The 25,874-nt window shown below is 41.1% G+C and overlaps 1 protein-coding gene across 1 annotated transcript; it reads left to right on the top strand.

The window, feature by feature from the left end:
• The first annotated feature begins 2,204 nt into the window (after positions 1-2,204).
• runx1 (RUNX family transcription factor 1) lies at positions 2,205-23,137 on the top strand. Its single transcript, XM_061067001.1, has 8 exons — positions 2,205-2,260; positions 4,538-4,689; positions 4,824-4,934; positions 7,571-7,727; positions 13,329-13,433; positions 15,034-15,231; positions 20,728-20,874; positions 20,969-23,137. Exons 1-8 carry the CDS (start codon positions 2,233-2,235, stop codon positions 21,514-21,516), a joined length of 1,446 nt encoding a protein of 481 aa, XP_060922984.1. The 5' UTR covers positions 2,205-2,232; the 3' UTR covers positions 21,517-23,137.
• The last annotated feature ends 2,737 nt before the right edge of the window (positions 23,138-25,874 follow it).

The following is a 25,874-nucleotide window of genomic DNA, read 5'->3' as shown; positions in this document are numbered from 1 at the left end:
AAAAAAATATAACCTTAATGTTGTACTGTGAATATCCATCATAGTTTGTCCAACATATATTGTTGATAAATAACATCAGCTGTGGTGGTAAAAGTGGTTTAAACGTATATTTGCATCAAATGTATGACTTGAGGCAACAATGGATTAAATGTACATAGAGACCGAGCTATATCAGGATGCATTCTGGGATGCAGAGATAGAAAAAACACTTCGCATCTTCATCTCTCTGTTGTTTGTTCAAAAGAAGTGCCCCTTATTAGCTGTCTGAAGGTAAACAGGGCTCGCTTTTTCTTCCACAAAGATAGAATTTTATCAAACTCCCTTCACAAATGTCATGATTTAATTTTATAATTATAATTTGAAAAAGAAAGCTTCAAAAAAACAAACAAACTGTGACCATATTTTGTCTTTGGATCAGTACGTGTTATCACTCATAAATTCACAATTATTAAATTCTGCTATCAGTGGGTTTGCATGAAGGAGAATCAAAACTTATCATAACAACAATAACAATCGTAAATAAATAAGAAATCTTTTTAAGGAATTAATTAACTGTAAGTATACAAATGCTGCAGATGTTGTTTTACTAAATCACCCAATTCATGTGTTGTTGTTTTTTTGCAATTTTGACTCTTTTTGGAAGTATCATATCTTCATCAACAATGCCTTTTTTAAACATTGACTAAGACTAAATATATGTGTTTATCAGAGTTTAACATATAATGCAACTATAAAAATGTGATTAAAAAGTCTTTTACAATTAGATACAAGATTGCAGCTCAGAATCAACCTAAAGAGACTAGATAAACAGCCCAAGAGTTTAAAAACACCTAAAACAATTGAGACGGATCTGAATAAGAAATATTATTATTTTATAATATGCTAAACAAATCAGCAGCCAGATTAAAGAGAACGCAGTTTCGGCAAAAAGGACTGGAATCTAACAAGTGGACCACGTTTACAATTATTATTTTGTTTTGGTAAAATTTTGGTAAGCGGACGGTATTCAAATTACAACGTTTTTTCAAATAACTACTTGAATCATTTTGATGGTGATGGCCATTCAGTCATTCTTTCCGGAGGCAGGAGGACGGTGCCATGATTTAGATCACCTACTGCCCCCTATTGTCTTTATGTGGTACTGGCAGCCTGAACTGGTTATTGTGGCTTTTAGTTACAGCGAATTCACTAGAAATCAAATGGTATGAGACATTTTTTTTAGTAAAAATGATGCATAGCGTTAGAATTTAAATTATGTGTGGGAAAAAACATCTGGAGGAGCAAAAGAAGAAAAGCTTCTGCAGAAATATAATGAGGTTGGGGATATTTGGAAATTATTCCCCCCCCCCATTTATTCATAAAATACGATTTCTTGTGGAACTTTTAGACACTGTATTCCGTATTTTACTTCATGTAGTAAATTCATGGAGGAGCTGTTCCTCTGAAGCGCAGGAGGAAGTGCGCCTCGGCTCTCTCTCCGCTTCTGTCTCCCCTAAACCCCGCCTCCTGTCGGACGGACGCATCGCTGATTGGTTAATTCCGCTCTAGTGACAGCGAGCGCCAAGCCCTTCCATTGGCTAGCAGCTGCCCGGCGCACAGATGAGATGCAAATCCACAGCACTGCCAGTAAAAGGCTGCCGCTGCGCGCAGGGATATCCACTCATCCAGACGCCAGGGTGGTGACCAGAGAGAGAGAGAGTGCGCAACGGTATATCCGCTGTAGGCTGCTCTTTTGGAATCACAAGAAAAAACAACAAAAGTTAATTTAATTCTATTTACATCTCATCTTTCCTGCTACTTGTTCCATTTCCCTTTTTACGCGCGAGGCCAGCCATGCGTGGACGCGTAATTGCAGCCGTGCCAGAAGGACCTCTGATGACTTTTCAAAAAGTGGCACATGCTTCAAAGTGACTGCTGTCTCCAGCCTGCACGGAGCACAGGAGCAAAACTCCGCGAACAGCTGAAGAGCTGATTTGGAGACCTCGTCCCCAAAGAGCTTTTTACGCACAAGGACTGGAATCTGCGTCTGGATAACGCGCCGCAACTCGGCATTTTTCTTTGAGGACAGACAACAAGAAGTGGACAACGTGTGAATTTACCGACACATCCCAAAGTGAAGAAAAAAAAACAGCTTCTTGTGCTGAGAACAAGTGATTTAAAGAGAAGGAGACGAGCGGGATCATAGAGAAGATCGGGGAAGTTGAGTATCTTTGGACGCACTGTGGCGCACAAATGGTGTTTCTGTGGGACGCGAAATACGGTACAAGTCAATTCTCTGATTCCCTCTTTCATTTCTCTGAGTAAGAATGTGTGTCGTTGAAGTCACAAACATAGTCTCCGTAAAGTTAAAGAGTTAAGAGTACAAAGAGGGGAAATGAACACACACTCGTTGATAATCTCCATCCTCTCTGTCATTACGCGCTTGGTTCCGGGGGTGGGAAATCTCATTTTAAGTCATCGTATGCGAGTCATCTGCCCATCAGCATGACGGCTTCGTGGTTTCTTTGATCTATTTTCATTTAAGAAAGAAAGAGAGAGAGAGAGAGAAAGAAAGAAAGAGACTCTCTGTGTGTGTTGACAATGTTGTGTTTTGGCATCAGTCTGTTGGGAGGTTTTAAACTGCAGGTATTTTATGAATCTAATAATCCAGCTCAGTGTAACTTCCCCTGTTCATATTACAGTCACATTAATCACAGGCTCAATTACTTCTCCACCATAAAACCTCATTTGAACTACGTGCAATGCTTTATAATAGGCTTTACATTAGAAAAAAGGTATTTTTCTATAGCATTCAGTTTAGTATTATGTTAAGATTGTTCTTATCCTTGTTTAACCACGCGTTAGACAAATATTTAATCATGAATAACTAATAATTGCCATATTATCACACCACCATTAACATGTAACATGTTTAGAATTTTAGCTGGAAGCTTGGTTGTGAACATGGGGAGTCACTTACTCCATATGTACTGATATTTGATTCATATTTTGTTTAAATAAAAGCAAACTTCTTTCACATTTTTTATTAATACTACATTTGAAATCATTTATCAAGACAACCATTTTATTGCATTTGAAATTCTTATATGAGAATATGAGACTGTTACAATTTGAAAAATTACGTTTTTCTATAGTAACGTGACACACTATGTGCCACATCATGTGAAAATGTGCCTTACAGATTTATGAGAGTGTGATCAAAACCAGTTTCTAGTGAGTTTTAGTTGAAAAGTCCCAGCAAAAATTCTGAATGCTCAGGCGGTGGTGCGAGGCCGACTATGGCTGAAAGCAATACAGAAGACCCTTGCGTTCTTGACAAATTACATTTCTATACACCGTAGATTATACACAATGAACACAGCAGTGATGTAAGTATAATAAAATAAACAGATCTTCCTTTGAATTTTGAAATTCGATTAATTTGATTTGATCTAACGACAAGACTTCACAAGAGAAGTTTGTGGTCATTGTGAATTTGCTTCAGATTTGCTGACTAATTTAAATATGATAATTTGCTGCTGGTGTCTGTGGGCTCCACACACACAGGCACACAGACACACACCCACAGACACATACACGCCATTCACATCAGCAGCCTCACTGAGAGGTGGAGGTTGCATTAGTACAGTGTGGAAGCATTGGGAAGGTTTCAAACTGTAAACCAAACTCCGAACCGCCAGCAAGTGGCTTCAATTGTGGGTTTTGGCTGACTGACAATACAACAGGCCCATTGATACTACAGAGCGACAGGCAGGCAGACAGACAGGCAGACAGGCAGGCAGACATAGAGACAGATATACAGACATACAGACAGGCAGACAAGTGGGTCTTTTTAACCTACTTATTTACCATATTCCCATTCCAACATTCACCTCTCTGACCAGATCAAGTTATGATGTTTTTATGCTACACACACTGTATCATTGGAATTGGTGTAAATCCTCTGTTTAGCTTTGGTTTTCTGTAAATTCTGCCGATTCTCTCACTATTATTCATTTAAAGGAGAGCGTGTGCAGGAGCGGCAGCAGCCGCTGCTGTCTTTAGTTTCATGACTCCACACTCTGGTATTCAAGTCAGTGTGACCATGTTGTGTGTCATCATGCACTGTATATAGGTGTGTCTGTGGGGTTGAGTTACATCAGTGTGGTGTGTTATGTCTTATTTGATACATCCTGTTTGTTAATTTCACACAGATTATTGTCAATTTAATATTTTTTATTCTTTAAATATAGTGAAAATCCTCCTTCACAGTGTCCCAGAGCTCAAACTAATATCTCTATCTTCTTTTATCTCAACAACAATTCAGAACCACAAATTATTCCATGGTTATTATGATTTATTTTTTTTATTATCAAAGAAGATAATTCCGAAACAGGACGACAGTGAATTTTAACTAAATAGCCAACGATCAAAATGTGTGGATTCATTTTTCTTTTGCTGTTTCTAGTTGATTCATATTTCATCTCCTCTGATTTTTGTCCATATTGATTTTACCCCCAAACGCCTGTGAATTTATCTGATCGTCTCTGTTCCTCAGACCCAGCCCCTGGCCGGCGTTACACTCCCCCCTCCACCACCCTCGCCTCCGGGGGGAAGATGGCCGAGGCCCTGCCCCTGGGGGCCCAGGAGGCCGGAGGCGGGGCCGCTCTGATGGGCAAACTGCGTATGGCAGACCGCGGCATGGTGGAGGTACAGTAGCGTGAATCAAATTGATTATAACATCTAGTCCAGAGTAACCTTCAACTCTAAATCATCCTCCCAGCTCCCAGTTGGTGTCTTACTGGGAAACACCAGTTTGAAATGTAGCTGTGATGGTTTTACAGGTGATCTCAGATCATCCAGGAGAGCTGGTGAAGTCAGACAGTCCCAACTTCCTCTGCTCGGTGCTGCCGACCCACTGGAGGTGTAACAAGACTCTACCCATTGCCTTCAAGGTGTGTATCTCAGTAACCGCATGCAATTCCCATCAACCTTTGTTGTTTTATCCAGCATCTGACACATTAATATTGGAGAAAAGTACATTTAGAACTGTATTATAATCAATATTGAGTCACTTTGACTTTTTTATATTTGATGCTACTTCAGCCACACTACCACTTTAGTTTGACAGCTGTGGTTAGTTGGTTTACATATCAAGATTTATGATTAACTCTTAATACCTTCTTTAATTACTACTACTACTAATAATAATAATAATAATAAAATAATGACAATAATCATAATAATAATGCAAGGTCAAAAATACTATCAGGATCAAAACAGGCGGTCTGGCGGAGAGCAAGTGGAAAAGGACAGATTGTATACTGGGGAGCTGATGAGGAAACATGTGAGCAGATGATAATAATCATCATCATCATCATCATCATGCAGACTCTTTGATGAGAACATTCATGTTGTCTTCCCTTATGTATCGATGTATGTGGATGTGTTCAGCTTTCCTGCACTTTAAGACCAAAAGCCTCTGTGGAAAAGCAGCTTTTAGCCTCAGAACACACAAGTGATTGATTTATTGAGTTTTACGCATTAGTGTTCGCACATGCACGTGTGTGTGTCTGTGTGTGTGTGTGTGTGTGTGTGTGTGTGTGTGTGTGTGTGTGTGTGTGTGTGTGTGTGTGTGTGTGTGTGTGTGAGAGGGAGAGTTTGGTGCATTATGCATCATTATGGAGCATCATGAGCGGATGTCACTGCCTCTTACTGATAATGGATGACTGTTATGATGTGCACGCACAGACACACTCACACATGCATGCACACACACACACACACACACACACACACACACACACACACACACAAATATATACACTTATCATGAACATGCTCCATTGTACATACATGACAACACTTAAACTGTAGATTAGCACACACACACACATACACAGACACACACATTGCTCTTGACCCGAGAGCGTCATAATTGTTTCCTTAGTCTTGTTTACTCTGCTGGGCTGGTTTCATGCTCCATTGCTGGCAGTCTCTCTCTCATCCGCTGGACATCTGTGTGTGTATGTGTGCGTGTGTGTGTGTGTGTGTGTGTGTGTGTGTGTCCTCTCCAAGTTATTTTGATTATTAAGTATTTCCAGGTCAAGACCCATATTTTCAAGCCTGGAGAGTCAGTCCTGCTTTACTGCGACTACTTTGGAAGATTTTTATCCTATCATATAGAATCATAGGCTTTTCTCAGTACTGCTTGACCACTGGAAACTAAACATATTGAGATTTAATCTCTTGAAGACCAATACCAGGAGTGAACAATGCTACTGTCAGACCTTTAGGGAAAACAGCAGGGAGGAGATCAAGGTTTAACCAGCAGGTTCATCAATCGTGTCCCATTTTGAGACCGGGATTGTGAGCTGCGATGACTCAATAGCAGGGTTAAAAAGATATGCCATCCGTAGTATCCACAGCAGTCATTTGCACACTGATGGTGTGGTGTGATTAGCGTTAATATGGAAATCAACCTGCCTGGCACTACATTTGCGTAGGTGCAGGAGAATGTGCTCTCTAGTGCGCTGAGCAGCACACATTTCCATTCACGTGTGTTTAGGGAGTGTTTTTTTCTGCAGGGGAACGGACTGACCTTTTGTTTCATTTGCATCTTTGACATGACATTTCAGACCTAAAGTTGCTTGTTTCTCCGTGTGTGTTTGTTTGTGGCCATGAGCAGACAGAAACTCTGCTAGCCCCTAAGCTAGCCGTGTCCACCGTCATGTAACTGTGGTTGTAGGTGGACTTATTTTTACGAGCCGATGCAAATTTCAACGTAGGATAGGTGAGGCCCTGAGGGAGGCCCTCACTGATCAACAGGTCTGAATGAGGACTCATAAGCATAAGTTACGGCGATCACAACCACAGCTTGTTCATGACAACGGGCGCATTCATGACAATGGCAACAACAACCACCTAGTTCAGGTTCCTGCCTGCGAACACAAACTTCAATGCACTTTGAGTAAACTGGTGACCAGCACTTTGTGGAGCCAATTAAAAAAGTTTTTGTATAAAGTCAACAGTTCCTTGCTCGACTGTAGCCTATACCCCAAAGTACGGTGGGAACTGTAGTTCTAGAACCCAGAACAGAAGTGAAACAAACACTGGTTCTGTTATGCTGCTTTGAAGCATGAAGGTACTGCCATGTCTTTGTGGTCTACAATTAATAACATATTGTGAAGTCAGCAGATCTTTGGTATAACTGCACAATATCGTAGATAGTACGGGACAAAGAATGTATGTATGTGGTGGAGTCGGTAAGGGACTAGGCTGAGATGTGCAGTAAAAATGGATGTCCTGCTTCACCCTGGAATTAATCTTTAAATAAACTTGGAGCACGAGTCAAAACAAGATACGCTGCTGCTTTGTGGCATAAGAACTTGGAGTATGATATAATGGGCACCTTAAGACCCATGAATAATTTATAATTGTTATTTGTTTTTTACAATCAGTTCACTTGAGGAACAATGTTGATACCAACTTCAATTGGAAATCAACCCGAAACATAACAAATAAGGCAAACATGCCTTCGTGGCTATAAATGCAAAACTCTATCTTCTATTTTCCTCCCTCCCGTCTCAAGGTGGTTGCCCTGGGCGACATCCCCGATGGTACCTTGGTAACGGTGATGGCAGGAAACGACGAGAATTACTCGGCGGAGCTTCGCAACGCCACGGCTGCCATCAAGAACCAAGTGGCTCGATTCAACGACCTACGTTTTGTCGGCCGCAGTGGAAGAGGTACATATACCCACGAACACATGCATGAAAACACAATACAATACAATTCAAAGATATTGTAAACATCAATACAGATTTTGTAATGTATAGACACAGATGTGAGCTACAGTGGCATCAGTCCCAACAGGGAGGGTCGTATTGTCCTTTTAATGTCTCACACTGGTGGAAATCTAATACGTGTGTTTTGCACAAGCGCACAATACAGCGGGGTTAAATTAGGGGAAGTACACGTGAATAAAAACAGTATTCCAGTATTCACGCAGCTTCCTCGTAACACCCCATTCACCCCCCTCATCTCAACGGACACACTACACCACAGTTACTCTAAATCGGTTGCAGGCAAATGTCCCAACTTATCTATTTAAAACACTAGTCCTGTGTACACAAGCTCTGCTAGCGTGCACACACACACACACACACACACACACACACACACACACACACACACACACACACAGATACATTCACAAATGTGCAAGAAAATGAAAGGTTCTCTGCAGCAAAACAATTCATATAGGAGTAACTGTCAATATTTGACAGATTCCACAGTACTCCAGAAAAATTCAAATGAAACTGAATTTGTTTTCATGCAAATGTAACCGCTGAGAGAACAATGAGGTGCATTCTCCCAGCATCACTTCATTGCAGAAGTAATTTTAGATACAAAACTCATTGTGTTGGTTTTGTTGTAGTGGATTTACAGCTGGATAATAGTGGATAATACATTTAACCCAAACCTTTCGGAAACATATCCTCGCTGCAATAATTAGCTATAAGCTATGTAGCCAGTTTATTAGGAACACATAGCAAAAGGTCATAAAGGTTGCCGTGGCACCCTATCTAATATCGGTTGAACTGTTTCACTGAAAATCATCATGGTGGAGCCACAGGAAAAGTCAGGGGGTTACCATCGCATTAGCACCACTGTTACTGCTGTGTTGCTAGCATAGCTAAAATCATCAGCCAGTGTCAGGCAGCGATAACATTTAGTAATATTGCTGTCTTTTATATAACAAGTATATATAACTAGTGATACTACTATGAAGGTGTTGCATTCAAAATGCAATCTGTTAAAGGTTATGCTAACCTGGCACTATTCTATAATTTTCTTATTAAACCCTATGGGACAAATTGTGACTTGTGAAAATGGAGCATCTTGCTAAGTTATTTTTATGGTTTACAAAATACAACAATAGTTCAGTATCAAGACTTTACAAATATTATATAATGAATTGTCTATTCCAAAGAAATAACCACACAGACTTTGCCTCTGGTGGAGTCGGAAATGTCTGTTAGTGGTCAAATGCAAGGATATCAAAGTTTTGTTTCTTTTCCTCAAAATATCATGACTCTTTTCAAGACTTTATTCTCAATTTTATTCTCATCTTTTCTTCATATGGCCATTTTACTCCATTGTAATGAAAAGATCCAAACCACAATTATCTCTCAATACTTTCTGACTTTCCCACCATGTGTATGTCTTTCAACTTTCAGCCAATTGTTTTTTTAAATGGAAATCTTAAAGAACACCTCATAAATGCATCCAGTGCAACAGTGTGGCTCACTGATATGTGGCCAATAGGTTTTGGACAAAGATAGAGAAATAAGAAACAGATGAATAAGCTAAATAAAGGTTCTGGAAACACACATAGCTCCTGTACGATTTGATTTGGGTCCTGCAAATGGGATTTATTGATTATAGAAAAATACAGACTCTCATCAGACCTATCCTTTATCTTCGTGATGTGATGGGTGTGATGACATTTTATTTATGGCCACGTTTTTAGTTTCAAGAGCTTTTCCACTACGATTTGTGTAGCAAACTGTCAATACATTAAACGTTTATGGTGTTGAGTGATAACCACTCACATCGGCCCTCATGTTGTGCAGAGATTCTACAACCCCGAACTGTCATCAACTGTCCGTGCAGGAAGTGGTTAGTTCAGCAGCCCACACCAATGAGGTGGTTTAGTGGTTTGACTAGTGGTTTCCCTATGTGTTTCTGTGTGTGTGGGTGGGAGTTCTCAAACTTTGTCAGTGTTCCCTTTTTGCAGAGGCGCTTAGTTACAACTCTCTCACACACAGGTAGTAAGACACTCGTGATTTGTGCAGTATTTACACAGGGCTTACATTGACGTAGAGCCGCTCTGTGGATTTGCATGTAAGTAGCAGTCATTTCAAAGAGTGAGGGTGAATTAATACCGTCGATTTGTCATTTTTCCGAGTTTTATAAGTATAAGTATAAGTTTTACCTGAAGCTACACTACCAGAATCAGTTGACAGCACTAATAAACACCAAAATTCACAAACCCACATACGTCTAGTCTCAAAATATTAACAGTGTGTTTCTCAAAAAGAAAAGTTGAGCTATTCTCGGTCTCCAGATTGAATATAATGGGTCCAGAAAGACAGAAATGCCCCTTCTTTAAAAGTATAATATTCAGTTGTCACTGCTGTTGATTCAACGATGACCATTCTGGAGGATTCTGTCTTTGGACTGAATTGCACGACACAAAGAGGTGTGTCTGTTGTTTAGCCCACACCCTCACTGATTTGAATATATACAATAGGAACACCTGTCTATAATGTAACATCTATCCGTCACATGAAAATTATTGTTTATAGTTGTTTCCATGCAAATGTAACAGCAGAGTTGCTAATAAGAAAAATCAATAATAGCAAATGTGAAGTAAAGGTGATCAAAGGTATAACCTGAGATTGTGTAAACCAGTATGGACTCATTGTGAGAGTTGTAAATCTGCACAGCAGCTGAAAGAAAACCTGCCAATGGCCAGTGTAATATGATGGTTCAAACTTTCACATCCATATGCCTGTGCTGTGTGTGTGTGTGTGCGTGTGTGCGTGTGCGTGTGTGTGTGCAATTTGCAACCGGTTTTCAGTCTCTCTTTTAGTTCCTCTTTTAAACACAGGGCCATCATTTTTCTCTTTCACAATACTGTACATGCACATGCACACACGCATACACACGTACACACACACAAATGTACAAACACTAACTTATTGTTCCAGTGACAAACAGACACACACCCCCACACACATCGCTTTGTTGAAGTAGTTGTACCCCAATCCACCAAGCCCTGACATGATGCAGACTCTATCTCTATAACACACACACACACACACACACACACACACACACACACACACACACACACACACACACACACACACACACACACACACAATTCACCTCATGTGTGAAATGCACTCTTATCTACGGAGAGGAAGGGAGACATGGGGGTGACTAGAAAGAAAGTCCTAGGCATATGCCTTGGAGAATTAGTCATCATGTGTGTGTGTGTGTGTGTGTGTGTGTGTGTGTGTGCGTGTAGTAGGATGCGACCGGCTGGCTGATAGACACAACAGACACAAAGACTTCAGCTGTTCCTTCCCCCGTCTCTCTATCAGCCAAATCTCTTACTGTAAACTCTCCGAGTAAACAACCTACACAAAAACACAATCCATCTTCCTCAAAACTATGTGGTATTATTCAGTAATGGTTACAAAGTAGTAGTAGCAGTAAATGGAGCAGAATATACAGTATGTGGTGGGTGTGCATATGTTGAGAAGGATAGAAAGAAAGATAGACTGAGACAAGAAGGAAGGTTTGAGGTGACAACACACCCTCTAGTGGCTGTCAGTATGGTAGATGGACTTTTCAACTATCAATAACCAGCAGGCACAGTGCCAGTGTCAGTAAAGTGTGATTTACATTTAATTTTAAGGCAACAACTCATGCCCCAGTTGTGTAAATCTAATATGAGGAAAGTATACAAAGTCACACATGGACCAACAACTGCCAAACAACAGTGAGTAGACTTTAACATGTCTTGTCGAGGCTCAGTCCAGACTGAAAAGATGGATCTATAATCCAAAGCACTCTTAGATTTAACATTACAAATATATAACTCAAGATTTACCTTGTTTAATAACATCTACCAGCACAGTAATTGGGAATGACACATGGGATTAGCTGAAAGTACAGATGTGGGTTTTGCACTTCAGTGTAGCGCGTTGTAAAACTGGACACTGCTGTACAAAGGTGGCAAAAGTTGAGCAAAAGCTGAATTTATATATTTCCAATCCTCACCTTGCCAGTGGACTCACCACTGAGTGAGAGAGATGTTTTAATGTTCTTTCGAAAAATTCACCCTCGTGCATTTTGATCTGTGTACCGATGGAGGTCATGGAGAGCAGACAGTTTGCAGTGGAGTTGGTGGTTTTTCAAAGTGTCTAAAGGAGCTCTTTGTAAGTTTCTCTCAATGCACAGCAGGGGTAACGCTGCTCAGATTTGCATATAATAACCCCTTGGAGAACGAAAAGTTACACATAGCTTCTTTAAATATGATACTGTCACCCTTTTCGTTTGGGTTGTTACTTGAAAAGGTTTGCACGCTCCAATTTCCAAAAAGCCTTTCTCAAGCCTGTTTTCTCTTGGGTTCCTTTTTAAAGGGAAATTCAGTCTTTTTAAATTTGCAGTCTATTTATATACAAAAATGTTTCACACTAGCGGAAAGGGAAATCCCTAAAAAAGCATAAAACATTTTTTTTCACTTACAACAATCCCCACCAGTACTGTGTCCACATGGTTTCTCCATAGTCACTGTAGCCATGAGCTGTACACGGTAAAAGAGCCAACATCAACTGCATCATAGCCACCGACACACCCTTTTAACTGATGCTAAATGTAGCTGCACCACAATCTTTCCCTTCAGTAGGTAGCCTGCTTTCAATTTAAGCAAGTTTCCTTGCCCTTATGTTACAGCTAAGTGGAGCCCAGTTAGTATGGGTACAAGCTGTCACAGTCCAAATGCAGTTTGCGGTTATGGTCAGAGAGAGAGAGAGAGAAAAAAAAGAGGGAGCAGGGTTGGAGAGAAGTAAGGAACACCTGGCATTACCCTCATATTATGTGTCTGAATCAGACTGTCTGCACGTGGTAACTTCCCTTCAGCCCCGGCAGACAACAGTGGTGGTCTGCAAGTGTGTGTTTACAGCAAGCGTTGTGTTGAGTGAGCGTTACTTCCAAAACTAAGGCTGGCAGTGACCCCCCCCCCCCCCCCACACACACACACACACACAGGGGCTACACACACACACACACACACAACCACACCCACATAGTCCAAAACACTTGATACAGTGACCATACATAATAATGTGTTGTATTAATATATTAGTATGTACTAGTCTACTGCAAAAACTGTTTAATACTACTTTTTTTAAGGGCATGTAGCCATTCAAATCATAAACTAGGACAACATAATCAAAGCTATGGTCAGAAGAGAGCGATAGAAAGAGTGCTTCCTGGTTTATTCTTGTCTGGGGGTCTGTGACTTAGATGACTTAATGCATTAAGCAGACCCAGGGGATATTTAGGGAGCACAGGGGGAGCAGAGGAGAGATATAGGGAAGCAATAGGAGAGTATGTAGCTCACAAAAGGTTCTGAATACCATCAATCTCTGTTTTTGATTAGGTTTTATTCCCTTGCCTTTTTTGTTTTGCTCAACATCTCTTTTATTCTGTTCCCATCCCTCTGTCCTCCTCCTCTTTCCCTCTTTTCCTGTCCTCTCTTCTCTCAGGGAAGAGTTTCACCCTGACCATCACAGTGTTCACCAACCCTCCTCAAGTGGCCACATACCAAAGAGCTATTAAAATTACAGTGGACGGTCCGAGAGAGCCACGACGTGAGTTACACTGACACACACACACACACACACACACACACACACACACACAAACAAATGTTGACGTCTTCCTTCTCAGAGGAAAATAACATCTGGAGTCCCACAGGGTCAAGTTGTGGGTCCCATCTAATTCCCTATTTAAATGTATTGCCACAAACACAGCTACATCCACAGTTGACATTGTCAATGTTACTCCAGAGCTAACCAAAACAAGAACACTGTGATACACCAGTGATTAAAATTGATTGTGATTGGAAATACATCACAAGGTGCAGACTTACTTACAGTGGGTCAGAAATATCATATGACACGTAGGAGGCAGCTGCTTAATGCTGCATTTTACTCCTAATGAGTTACACTAATGTTTATATGCACAAGTTCCTCTTGCTTCTTTTCATTTGTTCTTTGACTGACCATGAGTAACAGGCTCCTGCATGTAGAATGGATGATACTAAATGAGACTATTTGGGAAAATTAAAAAGGGTTATAGCATAACATATAGTGCCACCACCACAATCTTTTCCCAGCCTTAACCAGAGCTTATTATCGCTCTCTAACCTTAACCACACGTGTTATCATGATCAATGGTATTGTTGCCATTGATATTAATAGTGTTTACAACCTTACCAGCAGAGAAGCTGATTAGGTTGACAACAATATACATTTTTAAGGCCAGTTAAACAGTTTAATCAAGGTCAGCAGTTTGATCTTAATTCACTTTTCATAAGCAAAGATAAGAACATGTTATGGCACATCCCTGCTTGAGAAAGAAAGAGTATGATAGTTATTTTTGTTGGACCTTTTAAGTTAATAAAGTAACCAACAAGATACACAATGAAGACATGAGCTCAAATCCCTTCAGACAAAGACTCAGCGGAGTGAGTCAATGAGGAACCTGATGCAACACTGAGTTCCTCTCCCACTCCGTGTGTGATGAAACATGGGGATTTCTAATGGCAGAATAAAGCGCAGTAAAAAAAGAGATAGACTGATTTTGTTTTGCTAAAACTAATGTGCCACACGTATAAAAGTCCTCTTAAATGGAGGTGAAGTGAAGTGAACGACACGGGTCAGCACAGTGAGGAGAGACGGGAGGTGACAGAAAGAGAAGAAGACTCCTGCCAGCTCCGCTCAGCTGTTAATAACCATCACTCGTCTCTAACTCGCCCACACACACACACACACACACACACACACACACACACACACACACACACACACACACACAGTATAAATACACATTCACGCACACTTCCCCCATTGGGAGGAAGTGCCTGTAACTGGAGCTCAGTCTTAGTGCTTTGAAGTGCAGCCAACACCACAGACAGCGTGACAGACCGCCACACACACACATGTGGGCCTGTGCGGCGCCCATCGCCAGATTCACAGCCAGAGCGTGCTGGTCTGGACATTTATACCCTATTTTGAGTTATAACTGTTGCTGAAATCCTTGGAATATGTAATCAGATTACAAGCAAGGGAGTAATCTGCAGACAAAATATCTCTCTGTTGCTTTGTGTTGCACACTTACAGCTCTGGATTGAGTTTGGGGCTGTATATTTAATGGTGTTGATCCTTAATCATGACAATATCAACTCAGGTCATCGTCAGAAAATGGACGAGGTGAAACCAGGCACACTGGCGTTCTCTGAGAGGCTAACTGAGCTGGAGCAGCTGAGGCGGAGCTCCATGAGGGTGACGCCGCCTCACCATCATCACCACCAACCCTCCACCAACACCCGCCAAGTACTCGGCTCCGCCACATTCTCCAGTCCCACGCACACGCAGCTAACTGCTGGTAAGAGTCCAAAAAAACAATGGTTACTTTATGTCTAATCAGACTCGATCAGTACAACAAGAAAAGAAACAGCAAAGAAGAAAAGTGTGTCTTCTTTCCTGTCAAACACTTCCTGTATTCGTGGTACAGTCACTTACATTCAACAGGGAAGCTGAAACAGAGCGTCACATTGTTCGGCTAAGTTAACCAAATTCAAACCGTCCATTACCCAAATTAAAGTGGGATGGACATGTTGTATTTATCAGTGTCACTTTAACCCAGTAAGGTTTTAGGCATTTAGTTTAACTGTAATAGCTCTGTCATAGAGCAAATGCCCCTTTTTCTGATTATTCTTTGTCGTGTAATATTTTTGTTTCTTCATAGCAACACAAAAATCTGAATTTAGGTTAACAAAAGGAAAACTGCGATTAAAATGTTGATTCCCATCATTTATAATCATTCAGCCACATTAGCATTTGTGGCATTTTATCCTTAGCAGAGCTGTTATACAACAATCTATTTTGGATTTAGTGTCTTTCTCGAGGACACTTCAGCATCTAGACACTTTAGCCACAGCCCTAACTTTCATACTGAGGAACTACTGCTTCAGTTTCACTATGAGCTCAAACGTGATGTAATGCGGCAATCATCTGGACTATCAGGGGCCGTGATACATGTCCTTCCAGAGAACAGGAAAGTCACAGGTCTGTGGTTCTTAAATAGCCATGACATGCTGCAAATGAAAAGTGTAAAGGTACCACTGTAGTCTATGCATGACTCTACATGGTGGGAATCCTTATTTTAATGAAGTCTGGGCTGAAAAAAGACTAGACTTCTTAAAAGACTCACAGCATACCATACAGGTTTGCCTTTCTCCCATTCACAGACACATTGTGTATCAGTGGTGGCAGAACTTTCTCTATTGTACCATCAGGGGCAATTTGGCGTTCAGTATCTTGCCCAACGACCCGCTCTACTTCCTGAGCCACAGCCGCCCGGGTTATGTTCAAATGGTCAGTTGCGTAAAACCGGGATAAATATGCTGATGTGGCTAAGCTGGAAGAGTAAGGTAAATTCCGCCGAAGTGGCTGCCATAACAGTAAACCTAAATGTTTGAGTCATGCAGCATTTGTGTTGCATTCAAATATGAATGGTCATTGTTTCAATTAAAAGAGAAAATAATTCCCACAAAGAATAGCAGGATTTACCAACATAGGTCGAATAGAACATATCAAATCAAATTAGAGTCTTTTTATCGTCTAATGAGAAACTTCTGTCTGTGGCTCCTGCTCAGAAATGACTTCTGAACTAATTTTGAGGACTGAGGATTACTACATGTATGGTGACGCCATGTCTACTCAGTGTGTGATTGGGTGGTTGTTGGTGAATCAGTTCAGCCTTGGTCTGAAAGCAGCTTGGTCACAGAGGCAAGAGACGTTTTAAGGGTTTGTGTCTTCTATTGGTCACTTCCTGTAGTGAAACAACATCTCGTAGGCGTTGAGATGACCAAGTTGTTTTACCAAATGATCCAATAGTGTCTCACATCGCACAAGCTTGTTCCTGCCAGTGCATGAACCGATTTTTACCAAACTTGGTGGGAAGGTTACTCCTAGTGATTAACTGTTGGAGCTGATTAGTCAAAGGTCAAGGTTGACCAAAACTACGATCAAGAAGAACACGTTTTCCAAGATGTCTCTGTAAATAAAAGAGAGACATATGATGTCATGTGTGATAAGTGACTATAAGACCAAAAGCCTGAATAGATCATCATACAGTGTTACTTATGTAAGTGTGTGCAGGGTATGCATCACCCCTGAGATGCTTTTCATTTGCTATAGAAACCTAAAGCACTCCCATACCCTGAAATCTTCTCCCTTTATATTTACATTCATTCACTCACACAGTAATTTGAGAGAGCAACTTTCAACTTTTTAGAAGTGTTTAATGCAGACTAGGAATTCAGGCTCACGCTAAACACAATTGAATGAAGTGCTCCTCTTTTATTTTCTGTGGAGAAGGAAGATTTTTCTGTTCCACCACATTTCTGGAGCCTCAATGCAGATTCATTGTAGTGCAATGCAGCATACACCATCATCTATTAACAGGCAGAAACAAAAACTGTTCCCAAACTTGTGCATTCAGATTGCATCCAACCTCATTGTTCCTCATTGTGGTTTTAGTGAGATCTGTTGTGGTCTATGTGTGTGTGCGTGTGTTTGGTGTGTGTGTGTGTGTGTGTGTGTGTGTGTGTGTGTGTGTACATATGTGCGCGCGCTTGTGTCTTGTACCCGTGAGAGTTTGTGTAACCGTGGATACACTATTTGGCACCAGAAGACAGTATCTGTTCCTCTTCGTCCTTCAGCAGTAGTGACTATGTGAGTGTTTATGCGTTTAAGTGGGTCTGTTGTAGTACACCTTCGTATCTGTGCATGTGTGTGTCTGTAAGTGAGGAAGCAAGATAGGAGGAAATGAGAGTCACCTGGCAGGAAGTGCTACTACAAGAAAAAAAAAATGTAAATGTCAGAATTTTAAACCAAATCCTTCCTCCTAAGAAACCATCATTGGATAATGCATAAATACTATTAATTATACTTTTGTAGAAAAAATCCCATTATTGACTGGACGAGGGAATTGAACCACCAACAACCTTCTGGTTTTTATAATTTCAGAAATGGTTTAGAGACCATTAAAGTTTATTTTTTCATTGGATGTCAATACTAGTCAATATATTGTCTTTTTAGTTGTATATAGGTTTTCTTTTGCAGTTTCATAATAAGTCTGAGGAACAGGACTGCGTGGCATCCATGTTGCCGTTGCCTAGCAACATTGTTCACTGGAACAGCAAGCATGACTTCCCATGTTGTAACCACAAGCTCAAAGGTTCCATGTGAAGGCAGCCAAACCACAGCCTTGGAACACTGTCATTGTTAAGATTTACTACGTACTGACGCTAACACATGCTACTTTTGAGAAGAGCTGCCACTCTGTCCTCCAGAAATGCTGAGTCTCAACTATAGGCTAAGATCACCATCAATTTAAACTGAAGCTGGACAGATCCAGATCCAGACAAGTTATGCTATTGCAGTTAGAAAATATAGTTCTGGAACATAAAATGAGCATTTTTATAATTATTTTAGTAATGGAAATGGTTGTGAGTACATAATTACTGCATAACAGTGCAGAATATCTTCAGCTCTCTCTTTTAACTCTTTCACTGGAGGTTGCAGGAATTGGATAGCAACCAAACTGTTACTAATATTAAGGCTGTGAAAACAAATACAAACCTGATCGAAAGATAAATAGAGAGGTAGCTCTCAGTGCTTCCTGATTTCAGATTTTTTCAGATGCCTCTCAAAATGAAAACAGCAACAGGAAACCGTTATGAAGCCATTCAAGACCTTACTATCTTTTTCTTTCTCTTCCTCCCCTGTTACCTTTACTCTAGATAGCCTCTCCCCAATCATCGGTCCCTGCTGAACTTTCAATTCTCTTTTAATTCTCGTCGCCGCTCACTTTACTTCTCTGGTTATAAATACTGCACATATAGTTTCCGCTGTGCGTGTGAGTCAAGGGCAACTTCGCCAAGTCTTTGTAGAAGTAACTAGCAACAGGAGCTGTTGCCTCCTTCCATCTTGTGATTCAGTATCAAGTCCTCTTGCAGCATCTTGTCTTGAGCTTCTGTCTTATCCATAGAACCTCCCTGTACTATTTGATTTGAGTCTTGCCCTGATGATAGTAGAGGTCTGTGATTTTTTGAGTTTGTTGTGAGGTCTGCAGCATAATTTGCAAAGCACAGTTTTCTGGTTCATATTCCCTGCAGCAGAAGTATAGCTCCTACTGTGAGCACCTACTCCTCATTTTGTTTTTAGGTGGTTGGAGTCCTTCTCCTCTGGGTCACGTTCACTCTCCTCCATGTTTGTTTTTTGTTGAGCTCATGCAAATTCCCCATCTCCATACATGTGTGGAAAAAACTGTAGTCCTTACAGAAACATGCACAACATTACATATCAGAGTATAACACAAAATAATAGCTGTTCTTCTGTATAGCCACACTATATATTGTTATAGCACATACAGCCTTAGTAAAGCTAAACCCTAATATATACCGACATCATCATTTCCTATACGGTGGATCTGGTTTTATCACCTGATCTGGCACCCTTAAGAGGGATCTTTTGTAAAAAATCTAGCATAAAGACCTTCAACTGCATTTTTCAGAGTTTTAGATTTTACAGTAAACCTGATACCATGCAGTGCAACACAATCCACACCGAGGGGAGAAACATTAAAGAGCCCCCCCCAGAAGCTGATTGTTTCATGGTGGTTATGTTCTAAAGTGCGGAGGAGAAAGATGGAGGTGGCTGTTTTTATAGTGTCCCGCCATTGCACACTGTGAGCTGCTATTGGCTGGGGGCTACACACCCACTGTTTTCAGCCCTGATACATGGCAATATAAGCATGCATGCATCATAACAGACTTCAGTGACATGGAATGAACAAGTTTTAATAACATAAATGTGTCAGACACATTATTTTTGACATTTATGCAGCCGGCTATATGTTTTACCTCAATTTCCACACAGCCCGCCATCTACTGGATGACTTCTGGCCCACATTAGTGCTCTCAGCCTGGGGAGAGGAGCCAGGAAAGGAAGGGGGCCTGGCACACGGCCTAGGCCTTACCACCACCCAGATATACACCACACACACGCACACACCCACACACACACAACACCACATACTTACGTCAGTGCTTGGGAGAGCTCTTGGCAAGACTTGAAAAGCCTTCACTGGCGTCTCGGCTGCTGCGTACAATTTGCTTCCTCGTCTATCCACACATACATACTCACACAAACACACATACATATGCACGCTTGTCTGCAAGTCTGTGGATGATCAGTGCCATTTATTAGACTGTGGGGAAAAAGGCTGGATTGAATGAAAGAACTCACACACACGCACACACACACACACGCACACACAAGCCCTCCCCTTCATCCATCCACCCCCACACCAAGTTAATTGCTTCCTCTCCTCCATCTCTCTTTTTTCTTTCACCGTCAACAGCTTCTGTCACACGACCAAGTTCATGTGAATCAGCCTTTATTTAAACGACATACTCTCCACAAATCACGGTATCAATAGTTTGTCACTTTACATACAAAGTTAAAAAAAATATTTTAGAAGTTAAGGTTTAATAGCCCATTTATTGAAGTTTGTCAAAGTAGAATCAAATAACCAGGACCATTCCAACAATTGTACACGTGTCCATCGACTCGCCTGTAAGAACAATTAAATAACGTCTTCTGATGATGTCATCTGCATTATTACCTCACATGTTATCATTCCCCTATAAAAAATGACGAGTCCCCCGATTTTATAGGGGTGTGATACTAAACCTCTGGGGTTCCCCATTAGGCTCAACTGGAAACAGCCATCTCATGAAATGACGGACTGCTCTAAGACTTTAAAAGTGTCAGTGATTAAGCTCTCTCTCTCTTTCTCTCTCTCTCTCAGATTCCAGACAGATGCAGTCGTCTCCATCTTGGTCCTACGACCAGTCGTATCCCTACCTTGGCCAAATAACCGCACCCACTGTACATACATCCAACCCCCTTTCGCCTGGCCGCTCTTCCCTCAGCGACTTGTCCTCTCGACTCACAGGTAACTCACACGAACATGCACACGCACACAAACATACAGCAGAACTAAGTGAGTAGATTGTTGGATTGTAACCTTTTCCTCTTCCTTCTCTCAGGCCCTGACCTCACAGCCTTTGGAGACCCCAGGATGACCTTGGAACGATCTTTCTCTTCTCTTCCCTCCTTGCCTGACTCCCGCTTCGCCGACCCTCGCGTGCACTACCCTCCCACAGGGGCTGCCTTTACCTACGCCCCCTCCCACAACCCTGTCTCCAACAGCGCCCTTGGCATCAGCATGGCGACAGCCATGGCGACCACCCCAGCAGGGAGGTACCACACCTACTTGCCTCCTCCCTATCCTGCGAACACGCCGCACCAGGCTCAGAATGGGCATTTCCAGTCCACCTCCTCCCCGTACCACCTGTACTACTCCACCGCTGCCGGATCGTACCAGTTCTCCATGATGGCCGGGGGAGGAGGCAGCAGCGACTCACGCTCCCCTCCGAGGATCCTGCCACCATGCACCAACGCCTCCACAGGCTCCTCCCTCCTGCACCCGTCCTTGCCCAATCAGAATGAAGGAGTGGGCGTGGAGGTGGAGTCGAGCCATAGTAGCTCCCCGACAAACATGGCGGCGGCTGAAGCTGTCTGGAGACCGTACTGAAACAGCCAAGGGAGGATGCTCTTAATGAAGTGGTCATTTGATGGCAGACGCTAAGTTCACACCAATCCGAATACATTATGTGGTTTTCATCAACACATGTGATTTGTTGACAAATATTGAATATCGACAGACTTACAGTCATGGCACATCAGTAGAATTAACAAATTCAAACTTGGGCTTGCTGAGCTTAATTGAAAAAACTTTTGGAGTTCTGTTTCGAAACTTGGACAGTGGTTACTGGTTTCTATTTATGTGGGAAAAACCACAATACCGTGCGTCATCACATGACCAGGCTCCATATGCAGGGTGCGGCCACTTTAAAAAAAAAGGCTACTGACAAACACTGTTAGTTCGATGAAGAACAAGCAGAGTGACTGACAGGTTTCGCAGTGAGGGGACTGATCACACCCCCGCCTCACTGCAGGATACAAAGAGAGACACGGGACTGCGGGAGAGAAGAGTTTCTATGAAACGAAAGGATCTAACCATGGACGTGAAAAGCAGCAGGGAAACATTTTGGTTTAACACTGACAAGGTGCATGCGGCAGCACTGGACTGATCTCAATTCAGCTTCCCTCTTGTACATTAACAGGACTTCTCCCTCATAAATGTTGTTGTTGTGACTTGATGATTTGCTCATCCCGAATATTGTAGTGGCCTGTTTGTGTTTTCCTTCACCCCTCTGTCCATTTTTCTTTCTTCCCCCATGCTGTTACCACGCCTCTTTGTTTTATGGTTGAAGAACTGAGCCCATCCTCTTTTAAAGAAAATAATGAAACATGATTATTTCACTCACTAAAGTTGCTTAAATAGCCTCTGAATAAAAGCCTCACCCATCAAAACAACTAGTAAATCCTATCTTTAAGACAAGGCTTGCATTATTATGTTTAGCAACTGTGGTAAATTTGAGATTTTCCACATTTTTATTACATTTATTCCGCAGATCCTTTCTTACACAAGGACTAAAGACCCTGGGTGAAACTGGCAACATTGAGAAAAGCTGGCTGAACTGCCCAACGTTGGTTAAGGAGCTTTATTAATTCCATATTTATCATAGATGGCCCTGGATTCCGGGGAGATTGTTCATCTTCCGAAGTTTCTAAATGATGACTCAGATGTTTTTACATGGGCAACACTTGGTATGAAAATAAAATTTAAACTGTGTTTGTGTTTCATCAGCAGCTTCACTCGGAGATGACTTGTATTCTGGCCTGCAGACCAGTCTCTGCTCGATGTCGAATGACTCATTTCCTCACTGCACTGAGAAGTCATTACAGTATGAAGTTTTGCAATGTGTTAATTTATTCCCACAATGCCATTTTTGGTAGCGTTTCATGTCTTTGTTCTTGTGTGTGAGTGAGTGTGTGTGTGTGTGTTTGTGTGTGTTTGTGTGGTTGAGTATGTGTATGTTACTTTTACCCATGATCCACAGCTAATTTGTACTGTATATAGCCATGGCTGTAAAGGACACTGCATTTTTTAATATGGTTTTGTCATATTTTGCTCGCTCTGTTTCTCTCTTACACACACACAGACACACCCACACACGTGTTTTATTTTGAAACTGTTGATAGTTCACATTTGGTTGTGATTTATATAAATATTCTTGAGGAAAATGCAACTGTTGTCCTGTGGTTATTTGTCAGATCATTTGTCTCATAATGATCTTTCTCTTTATTTTACACACACACACACACACGCACACACACACACACAATTCCTACTCCTGAACCTGGAGGAATTCTACACACAAGCCCCAGCTTGTTCTCTCTGCCAGTTCACACAGCCTCCTCCAAAAACTCAGGTGACGCACATGATAAAACATTTCATACAACTCCTGTGGCACCAGTTTAAATAAATAAAGGGTGAGTATTTGGATGACTTGGCGGTGACTGTCTATTTTAACCATATGAGACAGACCACCTGAGATCAAATTGCATGGAGGTGAGACAGTGGGCTGGCCTTTAACATCCTCTCAAACTGTTTCCATTGTCCTTCACACAACTACACAGGACTCTTAAGTGCAACACTGGGAATTCCCTTTCATGAGAGGCTGTAATGATGACCCTCCACCCTTAATAACTCTGAATGAGAGCATGTCTGATGCTGTTTGACAATCTAATGATCCTTTGTTTGAAGCAGTCTGTCACATTGATATAAACCAAAAACAGATTGGATTGACTCCGTTGCCAAAAAGGCCACAACGCTGACTGGTTGCTTTGTTTTGAAGTGTGCAACAATGATGAACAAAAGATGATATATTTACTTGAGTCAGACAAACCGAAGTACCCCCATCTTCTGTTAATTGGTATATTTTACAAATATAAAACAATAAATTCTCCAAATCAGCACCCCTCCTCTCAAATGGGGGAAGCTCCCAAAACCAAAATTGCTCTTACACAGATGTCAGTTCGTATTTTCATTAAAATAACAAAGAGGTGGCTCAGTGTGATGGATCCTGGCATGGACTCTTCTGACCAGGTATACTGACAGAGGACCATGGCGTCCGTGTCCGTGAGCCCCACAGGACGAATGAGGATAAATAAGTTAAAAACCTTTCCTAAATAGGAAAAACCTTAACAAAAATCAAATCATCTACCCATAGGACTGATAAATGATTCAACGCCTTGCACAAGGACACTTTGGCATGCCAAGCTACCAGTGACCCAGTGTGTTGATACATTTGTGACTGTTTATGGGATAAAACCCCTACGGGCAAGCTGGAATTTTGTCAAGCTCTCAAACAGAGTCGAAGTTTACTCAAGATTATGAGATTCTCATTATTTTTCTATTTTAACCTTGACAGAAAGTGTAGCTCATGAGAAAGACCAAATCCCCTCTTTTTCTTGGAAATAAATAACTTTAAAGTACATAAATTAATGAAAATGTCTGGAAATTAGGCGGGATTATCGCAATCAATTGATTTACGTTGTCCTTAAGGTTACAGCTGCTGATATTAATTTTATTTTTTTGCTGTCAAAACAAACTGAACACTGCTTTAAAAGTAAGAAAATCTTCTTGACATCTAAGTGCATGGTTGTTTGCAGAGGAGAATGGAACAGTACGTTTGAACGGGATAGCCATGCAGCCTTAGATTACACTGACCTCTAGAGGTCAAACTGCATTCTGACATTCCATTGTTTGGTCCTGAAGTGGGATTCAGCTTCAAATAACTTTAAATCTTTTATATTCTCTAGATAAAAGGTAAAGCTGAGAGTTTACACATAGCTCTAATTCAATGTGTGGTCTAATTTTTCTCATGAATTAGTTTTGTATTCCCATTCTGACAAATCTGGTTAAACCAGCAGTTTAAGAAAATGAATTTGCATTCCTCCGACAGTCTTATTAATTGACGGTTCATGAGCTATGATGCAGGTCCATTTGGGGGTCAAAATACTTTCATTCAAACTCATCAGCAATCAAACCGATCACCGTTTTGATGCTTAAGGCGCTAGTTTTCTGCCTCCAGCCAACCAACGGAGACAGCAATTGATTTCCCAACAGCAGCCATCGTTTGGTGCCTGGCTGAGCTTCAGATGTGATTGATGACCCAGATTATTGACAAATGTGGAAGAAATTAACAGGGAGCAAGAATTTACATAATATCCTATTAATCAATGTGACAGCAGGACAGAGGTGGTGATGGCAAGAAAAGGGGTGGCAGCAACAAACCAGGCCAGTTGTTAAAAAATGATTTATTTATATGTGGGTGATGGTTAAACCGAAGACCTTTGTGTGCAGTCGTGAATCAGATTGTCCCTGGAGTCTGCAATGGTATGGCAAGTTCGGCTGTATTACAAACTTTTTAAGGTTCAGTGTGTAGACTCTAGTGACATCTAGTGATGAAGTTGCATATTGCAGCTGAAAACCCCTCACCTCACCCTCCCAAACTCATTTGGCCCATTGCAGGGTAAATAAAACAACAATTAGTACAATTTAGATGATTAGACACTAGTGAAAACATCACTAGGATTATTTGATATTCAATTTCTGCAAATAGATCCCTTTCACCTAAATCTTACACACTGAACCTCTTATAATAATAATAATAATAATTCATTGCAACAACTTAGCTTTTTATTTTTATTCAGAAGACTAAATTGTTAAATTTAATCCTTTTTCCTAACTATCAAGAAAAGTCGCCCCAATTGATTAAACTAATTCCCTATAACTCATCTGCTTAGTGTAATTAACACATGATAACATGATCAACAACAATGGGAATGTGTATATATTCATATGTGAGTATTAGAAGTATACAACTTTTTTTAAGTATTGTTACACCTTGGCTTATGTGTGCAACAAGAAACACTGAATGGCACAAAGCTCTGCAGTTACAGTATTTATTCTACAGGAAT

The sequence above is a fragment of the Limanda limanda genome, chromosome 23 (genome assembly GCF_963576545.1).
Source record: "Limanda limanda chromosome 23, fLimLim1.1, whole genome shotgun sequence".
In the NCBI taxonomy this organism is placed as follows: Eukaryota; Metazoa; Chordata; class Actinopteri; order Pleuronectiformes; family Pleuronectidae; genus Limanda; species Limanda limanda.
This window is presented reverse-complemented; position numbering and strand designations above follow the sequence as displayed.

Bases quoted from the DNA above. Each gene is read 5' to 3' on its own strand.
- runx1 (XM_061067001.1), top strand. From the start codon at position 2,233: ATGGTGTTTCTGTGGGACGCGAAATACG. The intron at 15,232-20,727 runs GTAAGAGTCCAA...TCTCTCTCTCAG, and splicing joins GCACACGCAGCTAACTGCTG to ATTCCAGACAGATGCAGTCG. The intron at 20,875-20,968 runs GTAACTCACACG...TCCTTCTCTCAG, and splicing joins CTTGTCCTCTCGACTCACAG to GCCCTGACCTCACAGCCTTT.